General features: G+C 40.7%; 1 protein-coding gene across 2 annotated transcripts in view; it reads left to right on the plus strand.

Annotated features, from left to right (window-relative positions):
* The window catches only part of GSK3B (glycogen synthase kinase 3 beta), a 149,309-nt gene that overhangs the window by 63,445 nt on the left and 67,182 nt on the right, over positions 1-18,682 (plus strand). For both annotated transcript variants that reach the window (XM_042031729.1, XM_042031728.1), the window contains exon 3: positions 16,554-16,637. In XM_042031729.1, the coding sequence (XP_041887663.1) occupies positions 16,554-16,637 (84 nt within the window). The remainder of the gene's footprint in view (positions 1-16,553; positions 16,638-18,682) is intronic.

Consider the following 18,682-nt stretch of genomic DNA (forward strand, 5'->3'; position numbering starts at 1 on the left):
GGAGTGGAGAGTGCAGTTTAAAAGAATTCCAAACCCATTGAGGTATGGAAATGCATAGTTTAAAGCACATAAATAGCTGTAACTCTGCCACATACTGACAGCATATTATAACTGTGAGAGTGTACTTGAATGTTGCAGAATTCCTGATTGTGGTCAAATTAAGTTCCATTTTGAAAGATAATTTCCTTTCCTTTGACTTTTTAACATTGCTGCCTCTAAGTGCCTGAGAAGGACTGGCATAGAAAAACAGTAACCCTGCATGCTGTAGGGATAGCCTCTTTATTTTACGTTTATAAATCAGTTTTACATCTGGGTCACACCTGCCACATAGAGGGAGCTTTGATTATGGCATGGATTTGTAGGTCTGTGTAAAAAAGGTAAAAATTAATTTTAATGTTCTTCATTTTGTAGTGTTTTGTGGAGAGATCTTTGGTAGCCCTTCAGGATCACAACCATGGAGACTCTGTATCTTTGCATCTCTGAGACTGGCAGATTACAGGCTGGTGGAGCAGATTTGGGTTTTCTCATTCTTATCTAAAAACAAAATGTTTAATGGCTGACACTCTTCGTGTGGCAGTGGAGTGAACTTTTTAAGTGTACAACCAGTGCAAGTGGAGAATCAAGGGCAGTCTTTGTTTTGTGAATGGAGCCTGAATTTGGTCATTTAAAAAGTCACAGTAAAATTCCTGAAGTCCTTCTGAAGCTCAGGGATTTAGTGGTCCACTCTGCATGAGGCTGTACATAAATTCTAAGCTAGTTTTATTTTTTTTCATCTTGCAGTAGTAGCTGAGATGATCAGGCAGAGAGCAGGTACATCTAATGCTCTTGAGAGCGTGGCAGTGCTGCTGCGGTAGAGGGCTTGGGTATTAAATCAGGTGTTGGGTGGAAATACGGTGTCTCAGGAGGAACCTTCCGCACCTGTCTCCTAGTTGGGGAGAAGAGTATTGTGTAGAGTGTAAATAGAAGATTATCTTGATGGGATAAAAATGGTGCTTTTGAGACTACTTGGATGTTTGGTGCATGCAGATACTTCAAGGCTCTTTGTTGCACCATTATGTATCCTCTTTTGGAAGTCCCACAGCATGAGATTGCTGGGTTACAGAAGATTTGCATAAACAGTTTTTACATCTAGCAACATTACCTACCTGTGGCTCTCACTTGCTTACTAATTTCTTACTTGGTTAAATTATCCTTGGTGCAACATTCCAGTCTTGGAGCATGATTTGAATATGTTATTAAATAATTTGTCTTCAGTTTTTTCCAGGGAACACAGGGGTATTTTGTCTTTAAAATGGATGGCTGCTAAATCAGGCAGCGGCAAACTCTGTGTCCTTTTTGAACTCAGTATTTGTTATTCAAATATTCTGCTGCGGCAGCTATTACACACTTGAGGGGAAAGAAGGGATAACCCATAAAATGCTTGTCATAGAAAGGACAGAAGAGATCCACCTGCTGCTCAATGGAGGCTTCCTGAAGCAAAGAAGAGGGACAGATCTTTCCATTTATGTGTCACCAAGACAGCTGTGCTCTACCCTCTGGCACTGTGCTGTAGGTCAACCCTTCTGGCTTAGTTTAAAACCTTGCAATTGAGCTGGGTTTTTTTTTTTTTTGTGACTGTTTCTTGAAGAGGAGTAACTCAAAGTCGGCAAACAAAATGACGAAGGTTTAAGTAAATGTGAAAATGGGAATAATTTTTGTTTTCCAGTTGTTTTCTTGAGTAGACCTGACATTTTATAACCAAGTGGCGTGCTCCTGGAAAGTATTCAAAACTTTGAGAGCCATGTAATGGATGATTGTTTTCTTTGCTGCTAATGGCAATATTTGCGCCACTCATTGCTTCTTGGAAAAGTAGTACCAAGACATGGGAAAATAATAAAAGGAAGCTCTTTTAAATATTTTGTCAAGCATCTGAAGTACAGAGGCAGTTCAGACTGTTGGGCATATTCTAGCATTAGTAATGCTGCCAATTTTTTCATGTGACTTGGATACTTCCTGGTCCCTGATGACTGAGAAGGTGAGATGTTTATGACCAACAGAATTATTTTCAGCCTACACAATACACGGAATTACTTTTCTACTACTTCTACCTTGCATGTTTTTGAGGAAAGCTTGTTTTGGCTTTTTGTTCCACTTTGTTTTTTCCAATCACATTTTCTGTCTGCATTATGCAGTGAAATATGGCACATTTGCAACACCGGAAGATTAAATTTAAAGGATAATGTAAACTGAGGTTTTGTTGGATGACCTGGACTCTCCTATATAACCTACTGCAGGAAATAAAACTGAATCTGATATTTGACTGGTTTTGTAAGAGTTGTATCATGTAATAACTGAGAATAAGAAATATTTCTGGAAAGGTAATGAGAAACTTATTCTATTAAAGAAATGCTAATAACAGTCCTTGATGCTTTGGCACAATGTTGATACTTATTTTGAAATACAATGAGTGATGTCAAAGAAGTGGTCGTCATGCATTTATAATGTTTTTTTGGCCAGCAAAGAAGGGCTTCACTCTTCTTTAAGGTGAGATGTGAGGTGTGATGTTTATCATATTTTTAAATATAAGTTACAGACTTTAACTAAGGAGAAGGCAGTCTGCTTTCTTCAGGGTGGGTTTTTGTTTATGTAGTGCCTAGTACAGTGAACAGAGATGAGTAATGGAGGCTCTTATATGTGTCATGATGCAAATAAGCAGACTACAGACATCTATATTCTGTAGTTCTTCTAAGATTTGAAGCCAGGTCTAATTGTTCCAGGCCAAACAAAGGTGCTCATTTCACATCTTCATTTGTGCCGTTCCTTTGAAAGCCCGGCCATGGTGATTAGACTGCTTAGGTCCTGAGCTAACTAGTCAAAATACAAACATCCAGTCTGAATCACTGAAGCATAACAATGCATGTGGAAAACAACAGCTGGATCTAATTTCAAATTTTTTAAACATTCAAAAAGCACCCTGTCACAAAAAGCTCCTTGTTTTCCCCCCCTAAGCTTTATCAAGTGAAGACAGAATATATAACTTGATGTCTTTTAAAGATTCATCCTCTTCTTTTTCTTCATTCAGAGATTTGTCCAAGGATCTGCTTATCAGACTGAGTTTACAGGCCCTTTTGCATTCATCTTACTTTAATCTCAGCAGGCACATGAGTCATAAAGGTTGTACCAGGTTTTTTGGGCTTGAAAACAGGCATCTCATTTATACCAGATGAGTTTAACAGTGTAAGCATGTTGATTGATTATAAATGAAATAATTTGTTGCAGGCTACTTAGTCCCTGAAATGGGACATTGCAACTTATCTGGGTGTTATGGTGAGACATGAATGCTACTTACTGTGCTGTCCACCAGTTGCATTGCTCTTGCTGCAAGAGGACAGAGGAGAGTTTTTTCCTTTCTTTTATTTTTTTCCTTTGTCGAGTAAAACTCCATAGTAGATGTGGACATTGCCTGTGGGCACTTTAGTGGAAAATTCAGGCTTGGTGTTAAATAATAGAGGAACCTTTAAAAAGATGTGTTGCTGACTAACATGGGAATTAATAGTAAGTGTGCAGGTGTGGAAATGAGGTCATAGCAGTTTGCCACTACAAAATGTAGTGCATGGGCTAGGGAACATTAGGAAGATTCAGTTCAGTGTCTTAAGTGGATGGACTTGCTTTGTTTTCTGATGCTGAGCAACTTCGTAAGCACATTTCAGATGAAGTCTGGCGGGAGTAACAGGATGTAGAGCAGGCGAATTAAGGTGAGCACAGATTTCTGAAGAATTTTAAAAAATGAGAATATTTTTTCTTTGTAGTGCTCTGCTGAATGTACTTTATAAATAGTGAGCAATTCTGAGTTACTAAATTAGAAGGTGGTAACAGCTTACAACAACAGGTAATAATCTTTAGTTGAGGCAATGGTATTAGAAGCTCTGTAGTTTTTTAAAAAGTGGTTCTATATTCTTGCTAGGTTAGATTCTTTTGTTAGTGCAACATCACAGTAACCTGTACTAGAGTTGCCTGTCTGTGAGACCTGGCGTTTCCCTGATTATGCTGGATTTATTAACACTATCTACTTGTCATGTAGATATCTGCAAAAGCAGCAGTATGAGAACATATGAAATGGAAATGTTCTTTCCCAGTGTGCAGGAAACCACAGCAGGTTGATTGGAGTCAGCATTTGAAGAGCCACAGCAAATAGTCAAGAACTGCGTGCTACCTTTGTCTTTTTCTTTTTTTTTTTTTTTTTTTTAATTAAGTCAACATAAGGGCAAGAAAGGACAAGGTTTGCAGATAGTATGCTGGATTTCCTGGTAGGCAATGACTCTGTTTCTGTAACTGCATAACAGGCATAAAGGTTATCTGCTTTCACACAGGGCTAACAGATCTAGTAGGACAAGAAAGTAGTATGAGACATAAGGAAAACTAGGGCATGTTGAGGGTTGCCTGGGGTGTTGGAGGCGTAACAGTGTCAGTGTATTCACTGAACAATTTCTGTGGCAGCATGAAGGCCATCAATTAGCAGGAAGGATAAACAATGCAAGGACTCTTGTTTGGATTTAACCTGATGAGTATCTCTTGGAAAGAGTCCTCCTTGCTAGTGGGAACAGCCTGTACCCAGTCCAAAAGCACAGTGCTGTGTGCAGGTGGTAGAAGAAAGTCCCTTCCTGGTGGAGCACTGAGCTGTGGTATAGTGTCCTACTGGCTTGTCTGCATGGATCTGCTTGTGGGTGATAATGCTGTAGCTGACTTGAGTAGATAATGAACTTGGAAAGAGAAATAAATGTGTCTGAGACCTTTCTAAATTCAGCTGTCCAACTAAACAATGTAGAAAGTTTTAACTGATTCACCTTTAAAATTTATTTGAATTTTCCTGAGTGTAAGTATACAGTGAGCACAAGATACGGTGACTCTTGTCTTAACCTAACCTTGTGTGCAGGATGTGTAGGGAGTGATAGTGTCTTGCTTACATAAGCAAGGCAGGCAGTACCACATCCTTAGCAGGCAGTAATCTTCATTATTTCATAGTGTTGGGATTGTGAATGCAAAACGTTCTCAGCACCCTTTGTGTAGAGTTTGATTTCAACAAAATGTGGAAAAGACATTTTCACTGGTTAGGTGTGGGGCAAGGAAATTAATTCACAGAATCCCAAAATGGGTGAGGTTGTAAGGGACCACAGTGGGTCATCTGTTCCAGCCTCCCTGCTCAAGCAGTGTCATCCCAGAGCACATGCCACAGCATTGCTTCCAAATGGTTCTTTAATATCTCCTGTGAGGGAGACTCCACAATCTCTCTGGTCAATGTGTTCCAGTGCGTGGTTAACTGCACAGTAAAGAAGTTCTTCCCTCATGTTCAGGCGGAACTTCCTGTCCATCCATTTCTACCCATTGCCTCTTGTCCAACTGTTTGGCACCACCAAGAAAAGCCTGGCTCCATCCTCTTGACACCCTCCCTTCAGCTACTTACATAGATGAGGTCCCCTCTTAGTCGTCTCTTCTCAAGGCTGAACAGGCCCAGCTCCCTCAGCCATTCCTCATAAGTGAGATGCTCCAGTACCTTCATCATTTTCGTTGTGCTTTGCTGAACCCACTCCAGGAGCTCCATGTCTCTCTTGGACTGAGGATCCCAAAACTGGACACAGCACTCCAGATGTGACCTCAGTGAAGCCGAGTAGAGGGGCAGGATCATGACTCAACTCCAGGTCATCTCGACAGCATGTCTATTCTGCATGATGTGTGTAGTGGGAGATCTTCTTAAATAATGAAAGTAAGATCTTGCAGTGGGAAGTATATGGCAAAGTCAGTGAAGGTTTTGCATCTTGCGTTATTATTAACAGTAGATGTTTTAATGAATTAATCTATGAGAATCCTCTCTAGCACTGTATGTTAAACAAAAGAATGCATAGTCCATTGAAAAGGTGGTAGGTGGTGTAGGAAACAATTTCTGAAATAATTTGTGATTGACTTGCATTGAGCCTCTTCTACAACTGCATTTAAAGAGAGGTTAAATTTCCATGTCTTCAGGTTTTAGGGTCCCAGATGACTAGGAACTTCTTTGGAAGCATCTGGTGATGGCTGCTGACCAGCCTTTGGATGATGTGGTGCCAACACGATTGATCTGACCAAGTCATCTTCATTCCCTCAGTCCCTCGTTTTTAGCAGTTATCTTCCATTTACTTGCTACAGAGTTATGTGCAAATTCTCATTTTATTCTGGAAGCAAGGTGGAAGCCAGGAGGCTCCCAAAGCTTCCTGGAGCAGCTCTCCTATAAAAACAGGCTGAGAGAGTTGCAGCTGTTCAGCCTGGAAAAGAGAAGGCTCCAGGGCGATCCTAGAGCAGCTAAAGGAGGTTACAATAGATGTGGAGAGGGACTTTTTACAAGGGCATGTAGTGATAGGACAAGGGGGAATGGATTTAAGCTGAAAGAAGGTAGGTTTAGATGAGATGTTAAGAAAAAATTCTTCCTTGTGCAAGTGGTCAGGCACTGGAACAGGCTGCCCAGAGAAACTGTGGATGCCTCAGTCCTGGAAGTGTTCAAGGCTGGATTGGATGGGGCTCTGTGCAGTCTGGTCTAGTGGGAGGTGTCCCTGCCCACGGCAGAGAGGTTGGACCTAGATGATCTCAAAGGTCCCTTCTGACCCAAACCATTCTGTGATTCTGTGATTTTTGCACTGACTGGGTGAAGAAGGACTGGGCTTCATGGTAGTTAGGTTGCCCCCGCCCTGTGTTGGTCCAGCTGGACCTGGTGCTTGGGAAACTCTGAAACTGGAAGCCCATGAGGTGGTAGTGTAGCCTTTTGAAATCTGCTTAAAGTGTGCCACTTTAAATTCATAGTGCTCACCTCACATATGAAATAATTTCTTTCTGCACCTTTCTTTTTTTGGGAGATCTCTATTCCTTTTTAATGTGACTAAATTGTGAAGCTAATCATAGTGCTGTATCTCTGCTTTTGAATTTGTCTTTAAAAAACATGCCTCGTTATGCAAATAGTTTCTAAAACTTGTTTTTCTCTGTACTTTTTCTTTTGGGGCAGTTTAGGCTAGAGTGAATGTGAAGATTTCCTAATCTTTTCATTTTAGTGCCGTGACACCCTTTTGCCAAAGGAAATGATTTCTTGAAAAATGGGACAATGTTTGAAAGCGCTAATGCTGACTAAGGAAAAAACCCCTCAAGCAAGAAGTCTGATAACCTGTTTTATCCAACTTGGAACACTAATTCTTCAACAGCTTATAGTGAATTTGTACTTTGACATAGCTGGCTTTCCTTTTCCAAGTGTATGATAGGTTGTTTGTATCTAGCAAAGGTCAACTGGTGAAATTATTCCGCAGCTCTGGGAAGAATGTGCTGCTGCCTTTTAATATGAAGATATGTATTTGGGGAAGCTTGACTTGTTTTTATATATAAAACTATGAAGGAGTGTTGAAACGTTCTTACATGTGTGGCTATCATCTGAGATTTAGTAGGGTATTTATTATTTTAGGTTTATCTTATACCTGATATTCACATGTGGTTGTTTTTTTTAGTTACAGCAGTAGCTAATAAATTTTGTTATCTGCTCATGACAAACTTACCAAACCAGGGGGTGGAGAAGCAAACATGAATTTGGGGAGAACAGCTTATTGTATATATGCATAAGGCAAAGAGCGTAAGTTCCAATTTTAACTTCACTGCTGGAGTTGAGCCAATTTCCTCTCCCATTCCCCCAGCCCCAGAGGAGCAGCTGCCCAACTTCCCTCTGAATTCAGCAGGGAATGGTTAACCCTTTAAAAGCTTAGTTATCTGGGAGCTCACTATTAAGAAATTGTACTACTTGAAAATTTATTCTGTTTGGCAAATAATCATCTGCAGGCTAATTCCACTTGCCAGTTCCACTCTCCCTTTGCTCCCAGCTCAGTCTTCACCTGCTGTTTCCCTTTTTTTTGTCTTCTAGTTTGAACATTGCCTCTCAGGTCTGAGGGAGTAATTAGGATTGAAATAAAAACCCCTCATGACTTGTAACATCAGGCATTTTCATGTCATGTAGCAATACGCCTGAGACAAAGGAAGAATAAATATTGGGAGCAGCACTTACCTGTTCCCCAAATAAATAAATATATAAATATATTTTTGGAGGGTGAGGAGAAATTACCTTTGTTTTACACGTTCTTTGGAATCTGTTTGCATGAAGCATCTGCTACATCATAGGTAAGAAGAGAAGGCCAGGAGTAATAAAACATTTCATTAATGTTTAATAATGTGATTAGCAACCCAGTGAATGTCTTATGCCTGTGGGAGATTGGAACTTATTTGATTAATAGATTAATTGCAACCTGTTCTGGTTGTGATTGCAGGTGTAAGGTTCTGTGGATGTTGCAGACTCCCTGAGGACTGATGTTACAGGCATTTTTATACTTTCTTCTTAGTTGAAGAGTGAAAAATCAAAACATGAGGAAAAATCTGATGGCTATTTCTATGAAAGGAAAAGGATTTTTACTGTAAGAGTTTTTTAACAGAGATCCTCTGTGCTTCCACTGAAGAAGAATGGCTATTGTTATCTCTGAAGGCATAGGCCTGCCTTTTACAAAATTATTTCCTTTCAATTATTCTTCTGCACTTTATTTCAATCTTATAAAGTACTTGAACAATCTCTGAGTTTCAGACTTAGTTCTGTTTTTCTAACTTGGGTGTACTGCAATCCCTCCTGCATCTGGACTTGCTGCTGGCAGAGCACAGTAGATGCTGTAGAATGGAAGTGTAAAACCAAGCTGTTCATCCGGTCACAGTATTTGAAACAACCACTTAAAAATGATGTAGTGAATATCAGGCTGTGGTTTAGAAGTGATGTGATGCTGGAAATCAGTTTGTCTTCTAAGTTTAGTCTCAAGCTTCCAAAGTTGGAAGAAATTTAGAGATGATATTAAGTCTGAGATGCTCTTAAACTCCACTACCATTCAAAGAGGCAACAGTGAGCTAATGAATTTGTCTTCCACTGTTCAATTAACTGCTGAGATACAGGAAGGGAATGAAAGAAAAGATCTTTTTCTTCTGTTCTCCCTGGAGAGATCAAGGCTTGTTTCATCTCTTAAGAACACAAATAAGCCATTTCTGTTGCCAGTAATAGGAAACTATGTGTAATAGCTATATGAAGATAAAGTTTTCTGCTTGGGACTGTGTTCTGCATTGGAGAGAGCAGCCTGGAGATGACATAATATGGCACTTGCCATTTCTGACTGCCTAGGGGAAGAGTTAGGAACTGGAGAGCACGTGGTCTCTTCATGAGAAGGGATGTAATGCCTGAGTTTATTGGGAGCAGTAATGGAATCGAAGGAGCTAACAGGGTGAAAACAAGGTGTGTGTTAGTACCTCACACACCTTGTTAAATTTTCATCCAGTATGCCTGTCAGCTCACTCATTACTGAATGGTTGTGGTTCAAATCTGTCTAGTTTTGAAGGGGCTAATGAAATCTAGCCCACCTTTGTGGTAGCTATGTGACTTTTTGTTTCACTCATTATTCTAGAACTTTAGTTTAAAGCATATTTTTGACTCCTGTGGCCCCTGCCTGCTCTTTAATTTCAGTTGAGCTGTTAATAAATCACGGGTTTGCAGGTTGGGAGTGCGCTGGTGGCCCCACCTACACTTGCCTGAACCCTGCGCCTTCAGCTTGCCCTGGCCTGGCTCCAGCCCAGCACACTCTGCCCACTGGCTTCTTCAGGCAGGTCCTGCCTGCTGCTGCAACTTTCAGAGCTGATACTTTCTGCCCTGCTCTGTACCCATGCCAAGGCTGAAGGTCGCTGTGCTCAGTAATAAATTTTGGACAGAATACAGCTGAGGCAAGCATTTTGTGCCTGTGACTCGTTTCTGGGGGTTTGCAGGCCAGCGTATCAGGATCACTTTGCGGTGCAGCCTTGCTGTGCATCTCCATCATTTGGCGCTTCGGGATCTTAATTATCCCATTTTCACGGGATGAAAAATAGCGAAAAGTGTGGCAATGTTGTGGATCTTGGTAGCAAGATATAGCTGGGTTTGGTGCCTTTGATGCCTTCTGGTTATGTAGTGAAACAGAGCATGATGCAACCACAATGCAGCGAGTTGCACAGAAGTGCATACACAAGCATTCTGTATCTTGGACCCCCTGGCAGCTTCCTCTGCTCGTGCCCCTTGTGTAGCACAGTGCACACACACTCATTATTCTCATGTTGAATAGGTACTTAGCCTTCGGATTTTCCCTTGTATGAGGATTGCGATTCCTGCGAATGGCAAGCAGGAAGGGGTGGAGGGTGGGAGTATTTAAAGCAGCAATTCTATATTTGAACTGTAAACTGCTGATGGCTATCACCATTTTTTGTTTTAGTTTTGTTTCTTTTTTTTTTTTCCCTAGGGAATCTGAGAATGTCAGCAATATATAAATTAGTATTTGATCTGTGTTTCTGGGACTTTTTGGATTATAAATTCTGAGTGTTTCTACAACTGCTAGCCCTCAAAACTGCTTCTGTTCACATGCATGTGTTAGACATTGGTAGAGGTTGCAGCAGGACAGGGTACGTGGACTTATGTTGGGCTCCAAGTATTTACAGTAATCGATGGAACAGCAGGAACTGGGTGGTGGGTGTTGTGGCATTACAGCTCTTGGTATGTCACAGATGCAGATAATTAGTAGATAGTATTTATTTGTTGGCACTGTCCTCTGCTTTTGGAATAAAGGTCATGATTGCGTGAGTTTGAGACTAACAGATGTGCTAAAAATGGAGACCACCCCAAATTAGATCTGCTGGTGCTGTAAATATGCTGTGACTGGCAGGAAAGGGAGACTGGGGCTTTGTCCGAATCCACACCTCAAACGTAAATGAGGAAAACTCTGATCCCTGTTGACATTTATCTCTGCTTTAAATTGCTTGCCTAAAAAATGGACTTAACATGGGTGGGTAGCTATTGATGACCAGAATGGACAGATTCCCAGCCAAGGCTTCTGTAGTTAAGGCCCTTTTGCACTACTTTTTCCTCCAAGCACTAATGTATTTGTGAGATCTTGGGGCAGGATGGATGTAGGAATTGGCCTGTATTCTGTAAAATGCCTCAACTATCATATATCTGTGAAAGTCAGGTCTGTGAGAGTAGTTTCTGTAATACTTTTGCTGACAGCAAGACAGTGTTAAAAGCAGTTTTGTGATTGATGGTGTTTGACATCCTTCTTTGGAGGAATGGGTCAGGCCACTTCTTTTTAGAGAAGATATGGTACACCTTTTATTTTGCAGACTGTCTTGCTAAGCTTAGGACAAACCACACAGGCTAGGATTGGAGCTTCAGTAACAATATTAGTGAAAATATGCTAAATATGCTGGGGTTTGTGATCCCACTACCCCTTGGTAACCTGAAGGTGCTATTTCAATGACATCCTCTGTGGTCTTGAATCTTTTTGTTTTGGTAGGTTTTGCGAAGCTTAGTCTAGGAGGGATGGCTTCATTGTTGTGCAATCAGCTGTCTCTGCAAGGCATTGATAGTAGCTGGCTAGGATCACACTGAAAGCCCTGTCAGTATGCGCCTGCTGCCCTGTGCTTGGAGTCCAGCCTTTTTCTTGTGGTGGAAGAGGGTCAGGATAAAGAGCTTTATTGCTGCTGGATGAAAAATGCTTCGAATCTGTCAAGGTTTTGGCCTGAGCCTGTTCTTGGGGCAGGCTCAGCAGTGCAGCAGGTGAAGGTGAATGGACGTGACAAGTCATTCTGGGTGTAGAAGTGGGAAGAAGCAGGGTGGGGGGAAAAGCAAGCCCTGCTGCTTCATCACTGTCTTCATGCCTCCTGCTGGAAACTGGTTTCTTCCCCAGCTTTGCCCATGGCTTTCTCTTCCTGCTGTTCACTGTGGGAACACCTTTATGAAGGGTAAGAAATGTGGTAGGATGGGGAAGATTAGAAGTAGAAGCAGAGAAAAGGAGGAAACAGTAACCATGACATATACAAGAGCAGGAATATGTGTGTATACTAAGAAATTTGGCTCTACCTGTGCTGCTTCCATCCATCTGTAATGCCACAGTTCATGCAATTACACTCCATGTGCTGTTTTTCCAATCTGATAGAAGAATGCAAGGTATCGAGCTTCATCATTTGAAGGTATTACACCAAGAATATTAACAATTACTTCCAAAAGTGCAAAAATAAGCATTAACATTAGTTGATGGTCCTACTTGATTTAAGCAAGAAGTCTGATGCTGAAGGTACTTGTTGAATTAGACTGGTAGGTTATCCTGCCTTTCCATCTAAAAGGTATCTTCTCTGAAAGTTCAAGATGTACAATAATTTCATCTGTTCAAAATAACCAGGCCGTGTCCTTGGTGTGACACAAAGCAAAAATATAAATTCCTAATTTCTCCCATTTCATCTGCACTGAACATAACCCTCAAAGAACCTTGCCGAGACTTTAAAGAGGTTTTTCTTCTTTTTCAGAAGAAAAACAAAAACTAAAACCCAGCATGCCCTTCAGCTAAGAAAACTGAGGAATTCTCTTCTGAACTGGATCCCGGTGATACTTCACCACTTCACTGGATGTATATTAACAATGTCAGGCTGACATGAGCTGTACAAAACCTTTCACCTTTATTCGCTCTAGTCCAGTTCAGGAACTTGCAAGTCCATAAAGCCTCATCTCTGATGATCCAGTCATTTTATCCCTTGCTGTAAGGAGAGGAGGGAGAAGGGGATGGGGGGGGTGTGAGACAGGGAGAAGGCAAAGAATCAGACTAGGAGTGAGGAATGCAAACTGGCTTAGCTCTAGAACTCCCTGTATGAGGAGGAAAGGGAGTGTGTGTGGCAGGGAGCAATGGTTATCCTAGTCTGTAATAGCAGATTACAGTAGTGAGGCAGAAATGACCTTGCTTTGGTGGTATGGTGTCACCTGCAGCACAGCTCTGAGGAATTGGGGTTGTAACTTAGGAGAGAAGGCATGAATCCTTGTGCGCGAACTTTATTAGCTGTACTTTGAAGTTATAAATCTGATGTCTTGGCAATCTTTAACCAAATCTTCAACCTTGATGAGCAACCAGTTTTATTCAATATAATGAACAGATAAGAGGCAGGCTGGTCTAGGAAAGTTACTTTCATAAGTGATGAACAGGGTTTTGTCACATGGGGTTTGCTTCAGTAGTTAGTGAAAGGCTTAAATGCACTGATCATAAAGCAGTCTGCATCAGCAGCCTTTGCCTTCTGGATAAAGAAATCTATTTTAGATGAAGAAATTGAACTGCAGAAAATCTGCTGAGTAATCCGTTCATAGTCCCTTTGGTTTGTTCCCTCAAAGGAACACGTGCTGCAGCAGCACGTTTTGGTGGGATCAGATGTCTGCTAGGTCCTCTCTTGTGGCAAGGCTGGCACTGAAGGGTATTGCTTTCTACAGTGCTTACCAGGCCTGGTACACTCGTTCAGTTAGAAAACCAAACCCTTTCCTTCATGTCGAACAGATGGGAGAACAGGAAATTACAATAACTTCCTCGTCGTAGAGTTTTTGACTTAGCATCCATGTTTCTTGGAAGACAAAAATGATGAGTTAAGGACAAGCATGAGCTTTAGGTTTTCACCCACCCTGTAGTTTGAACGTGCACTGTCAGCCTTTCTCATCAGCATGTTTTGAAATGATTTTAGTTTGCATTGTCTTTAGACATGCATTTTGTCTCTTGCACTTGGTGCATGACATCTGTCACTGTTCATTTCACTAAAGGTTTTCTGGTTATAATCTGATATTTCCCCTTCCTCTCCATGCATTTCTGCACTGGTATTTAATAGCCCACATCATAATGTGAAAAGGTTGTTATTTATTTAAGATGTATACAGGGAAGTGTATGATAAAGTGAGCCTACTTGGAAGTATTCATCTGAAAAAAAATTAATTCTTTTACATGAACATCAGTAGCTGTTTCCCTGCCATATCCAATTTGAGCTTTGCAACTGTTCAAGTATTTCCAGTTTTAACTCCACCAGGGAGTGGTGATTAGAAATCAGCTTGGTTTTAAGATAGCTGAGGTGACTGTTTGGCTAAGATTGCAGTTTAGATATGTTTCCTTCTGCCTAGTCACAGGATGCAAGATATAGGTTACTGTGTAACTGGTTTATGACTTATCCCTGATATTAGCACCTCTTGAAACACTCTTTGTGCAGCTGTAGCAGATGGTTGGGATGAGAGCCGAAGGAGGTGGATCAAAGTGGAAAGCATCACAGTGGGCAGAGACTGTGCTTGCACTAGGATGAGATACCAGAGTATAAATATAACTTCAGCCTAGCATTAGAATAACTTTTGCTGATTTCTTTTTTCCAGTGTATCCAATCATCATGTACACACTATCTAAAGAATACGAAGCGATAACCTGACATAGAGTATGTACGGGTATTTTAAGAAGCTGGTAGAGATATTGCCAAAATAATATTTGCACATTAATGCTTAGCATATTCATGTTTCTTCCAGTAAATCCATGAGATAAAAAGTATTATTCCCATCTCACAGTCAGTATGAGAAAGGGAAGAAGAAATTACTTGCTATATGTTGGGCTATGAAATACTGGTGGAATTTGGTTGAGGTGCTAGAACCTGCAGTGTTAGATTTAGTCCTATAATAACACTCTTAAGTGCCATAAAAGCTAACTGGAGAAATTAATTTTCTGTCATAATAGGGGATTCTGAAACCAGTGGGATCTAGAGCCATCCCTGCTTTGACTCACTAGTTGAAATCTGCCCCATGTTGTAAGGTGCAGGGAGATACCCCTGGGCCAGCAGTGGTTTGCACAAGACAAGTGGATGAGATTCTGTTGGTCTGAAGTTTGCCTTGTGCTGTGCAGCACAGGAACCCCAGCCGTGACTCCCAAAATTGATTTATTTTTCACTGCATTTAATAAAGAATGAGTAAGTGGGGTATATGTGAGCTCCTGTTCCTACCAGGAGCATGCTTTTCTCTGTGAGATGTGAGGCATATTGACGAGGTTATGTGGTGAAGCCTGTATTCCTTTTTCACAGATTCACTCCATAAGATCTCAGGAACTACATGAAAGCCTCAGTGATCTCTCCTTGCTTTCTCTTACTTTCTCTCTTCATCTTTCAGTGTAGAAATAGGCCTGTCTTGGTATGCACTGATCAGTCTTAGGCTTTAATCTGTTCAGAGGCTGGGCAGGCTCAGGGAGGGACTTGCGTTCTCCTTAGCTACTGGCTGGGTAATTGCTAACTGATAACTGTATGAGATGTCACTCGTGTTTGTAAAGAGCTGGCTAATACTGAAGTATTTTCTCAGTCAGCGGGTGGCAGGGTTGATAGGATTAATGATCCTGCATCGTATCTAGCACCTCTTTTTTTTAAGGCTACATGGCTTAGAGGAATTAAAAGCAGAGTTTGTAGCCATGTTCACATTAGAAGCTCTGGGTGGTTCTTGTGGCATTCCTTAACAGTTAATTGTAGTGACAGACACCGTACGTGACCCTCTGATAACGCAGAATCTGAAATCATTCTTTTGACAGCAGCACTACGTAAAGTGGGTGTTAGCTTTGTGCATTTAAGTGTGAAAATACGTGGTGGCTAAAGAATTCTCCTCCCAAATACTCCTGAACTTGGCCAGAGTTAATGATACTAGTTAAGGCCAGTGAATTAGTCTAGTGTATTGGTTCTTGCTAGTTTAGCTTGTATGATTAGCAATCCTGTGATCAAAGTAAAAAGTGGAATACCTTCTATTTTTGTAGCTGCAGATTGCATATTAATTGAGAAAGGAAAACCAGTGATGTGTAAATGTGACTAGAGGAAAAAAGTATTGTAGCAACAGCTGTGGAATGAAGTGTGACAAACACAGCAGTGCTAATTTTACTTGCTTGTTTTTATTCATACCTGCAATTCAAAACTTCACTTGTTTTTATCTGGCAGGCTGTAAGATCCTTCATTTGTTCAGGCCTCATTTATAACTGATATTGCAGGAAAGTCCCCAGTTTATCATGCATGTGATGAACTGATTTTAACAGCTTTTTCAGGTTGATATAAAATGGGAAAATAAGGCTGTTATTCTGTCTGTCTAAACCTGGTTTAACCTTGTTTGAAAAAAAGTGGAAATTGAGTTACCTAATCAATTTCAGGTGCTTTTTGTTGGTATTGCAAAAAGAATAGTAGAGGAAAAGATATTTTGTTACAAACCTCTCTTGCACTGTAGAGGAGGGTGGGAGTGTAGGTGGAAATGTTATGTTTGCTTTTACAATGTTTGCATTATTTTTACAGTATTCAAAGGGGATAGGCTTCCTATCCTTCTGGTTGATACACTGTATTATTATAAGATCAGAAAATAAAAATGGAAAGTTAATGTCTTCTTGCCTTTTACCACTGACCCTTTGATAATGCAAATAGGTAATTCTTGGATTATGTGATGGATTTGTGGACATTTATTTTAGAGGGAAGATGTATTCAAAGTTGGCAATATTCTCCATGATAAAGCAATTGCAATAAATGCTAATGAACATGTGAAAGCTGTTGCCTCTTTCCAAGTTTGTTTTTCTTTGGTTTGTCAACTTCTGTATCTGTATATTAAAGTGTTCATGATGGTACTTTACCTTTTTCCACAGAAAGTTTTTCTAATTGTTTGATTTTCTCTTGTTTCAGAACAGAGAGCTCCAGATTATGAGAAAGTTGGATCATTGTAACATTGTCCGATTGCGTTATTTCTTCTACTCTAGTGGAGAGAAGGTAAGAACGAAAAACAAAGGAATGCATCCTGCTAACTGTCTGGGGTATAACTGACCTGTCTGAATGTCTAGAGACAGAAGTGTGAAGATACTAGACATATAACACTGAGCAAATGCTAAAGTGGTGCCCAACAGGTCATACTGGGGCAGATGTTTTTCAGTATAGAAGTGTGGGGTGCATAAGGAGCAGTGTTAACACTAAAAATACAACAGGAATGCAGCAGATTTGCATATGCACTGCCTTTTTCTCAATTTAGTGGATCACAGCTGGGCTTTGTTTGTGTGTTCTAGCATTACCTTCCTGTATGTGCAGAGACATGTTTTCTAGGATTCAGTGTTAAAAATTTTAGATTTAAAGCATTTATGTGACTTTTCCCAGACCCAGTCTTTGTATGCTTCTGTCCCCCTTCCTTGTGCATCTGTTCCAGACACAGGCTGCATTTCAGAGCCCAGAGGAAAGAATAATATATGATGATGTGATTGTAGCATTTGTCAGAGTGTTTGTGCTCCAGAAGAGAGAGCGAATAGCTGGATTTAATAAATCTCAAGAAGTAGATACTGACATTTGATTTCGTTCAGTCCAGGTTTAAAAGTTCCTTGGTTCTTTTAACAAGGGCTTACAAAGTTTAGTTTTAATGTGAAATTAGAATGCGTTCCTTATCTAAGTATGTATCAGCATTTTATAAACCATAGGAGAATTCAGGATGAAATGGACTTCAAGATGGCATCTGATCCAACCTTACCCTTAAAGCAGAATCATCCATGGAGTAAAAAAAAAGTCATTGTGGTCTATGTGGGAGTTAATGTAAGTTGTGAGGTTGGGAAATGAGCTAGATGATCTTCTGAATTTTCTCTGATCTTTCTATATATTGTTATAAATATTTATATAATTTTTAGATAATTTATATAAATGCTGCCATTATGTTCATTTTGTAAGGCAGATTGCATCCTTAGTTGTCTTCAGATGCTGGTACACTTGTCTGTAGTGCTGTGAAGGGCTGTATATGAGAGCTGATAGCTACTGGCAGGCTGTTAACTGCAGGTTCATAAAGTGGGTCAGCAGACTGAGAGGGGCAGCCCACCCATTTCATGGTCTTTGGAGCCAGAAAAAGAGCTGACTTCTCCAGGATAAGTTGCTTTTGGCAGGGCACTGCAGTCGTGTGCAGTGCACAGGGGGATAGTTGGAGGAGATCTGCTGTTGCCTCTCTGAGAGGTATTTTGGGGGGCACCTGGCCCTGTACCTTGCCTGTGCCTATAGAAAGCTTGCAAAACCACAGCATTCAAGGAGAAATATGATTTAGGGGTTTTGAATTTTTTTTTTTATCAACCTCCCTTTTCCTTCCTTGCCCTTGGCTGGTGATAACAAGCATTTTCAGCTGTGGCTGTTTTGTGGGTAGTGCGGTGTCATTTTTTTAAGCTGTATTTTATTCATAAACAGAAATTCCTCAAGTAGCATGAGTGCAAAAAGGAAAATACTGTGAAGGCGGGTTTGGGATTTTTTGTCGGTTGGTTGGGTTTTTTTAAGCAGCTTGTAACTTGACTGGAGCGAAATAGAATTTCCTGGACAAACAGAAGACAACTGCCTTATCTAATGGCTTTCAAAAATCTCCTGCAAACAGTGAGTTTTAAAACTGCTCAGAACTCTGTCCCCAGGAGCTTTTGTGTAACAGTAACTTGAGAAAAACTCTTTTGGAAACCTTTAAATGACATTGAGCTTGAGACTGGATTTTCCGTTCTGCTGTTTCAACTCCACATGGCTGATTTTTGGCAGCACTAGTTTTGCTTTTAAAAATGTGGTCTCTGTCCATGGCCAGTGAATCTTTATGCTTCAATGAGAAGTTTTCTTCCACGTTACTTGCTGCTCTTTGGTCTTCATGCCTCTGCTCTGTGCCTTTGAGATTTCCACTGCTATGCTGTTGCAAAATAGGACAAATGGGTACAAGTCCTTGGGGCCAGCACACACCCAGCAGAACATGAGCAGTGTAATGCTGCAGTTCAGGTTGCAAGGTCTCTTGCAGTTCAATACAAAATGACACATAATTGGCT

The sequence above is a fragment of the Corvus kubaryi genome, unplaced genomic scaffold, assembly GCF_017639235.1.
Source record: "Corvus kubaryi isolate FWS band 111438036 unplaced genomic scaffold, C.kubaryi_AGA036_p1.0 37341, whole genome shotgun sequence".
Taxonomy (NCBI): domain Eukaryota; kingdom Metazoa; phylum Chordata; class Aves; order Passeriformes; family Corvidae; genus Corvus; species Corvus kubaryi.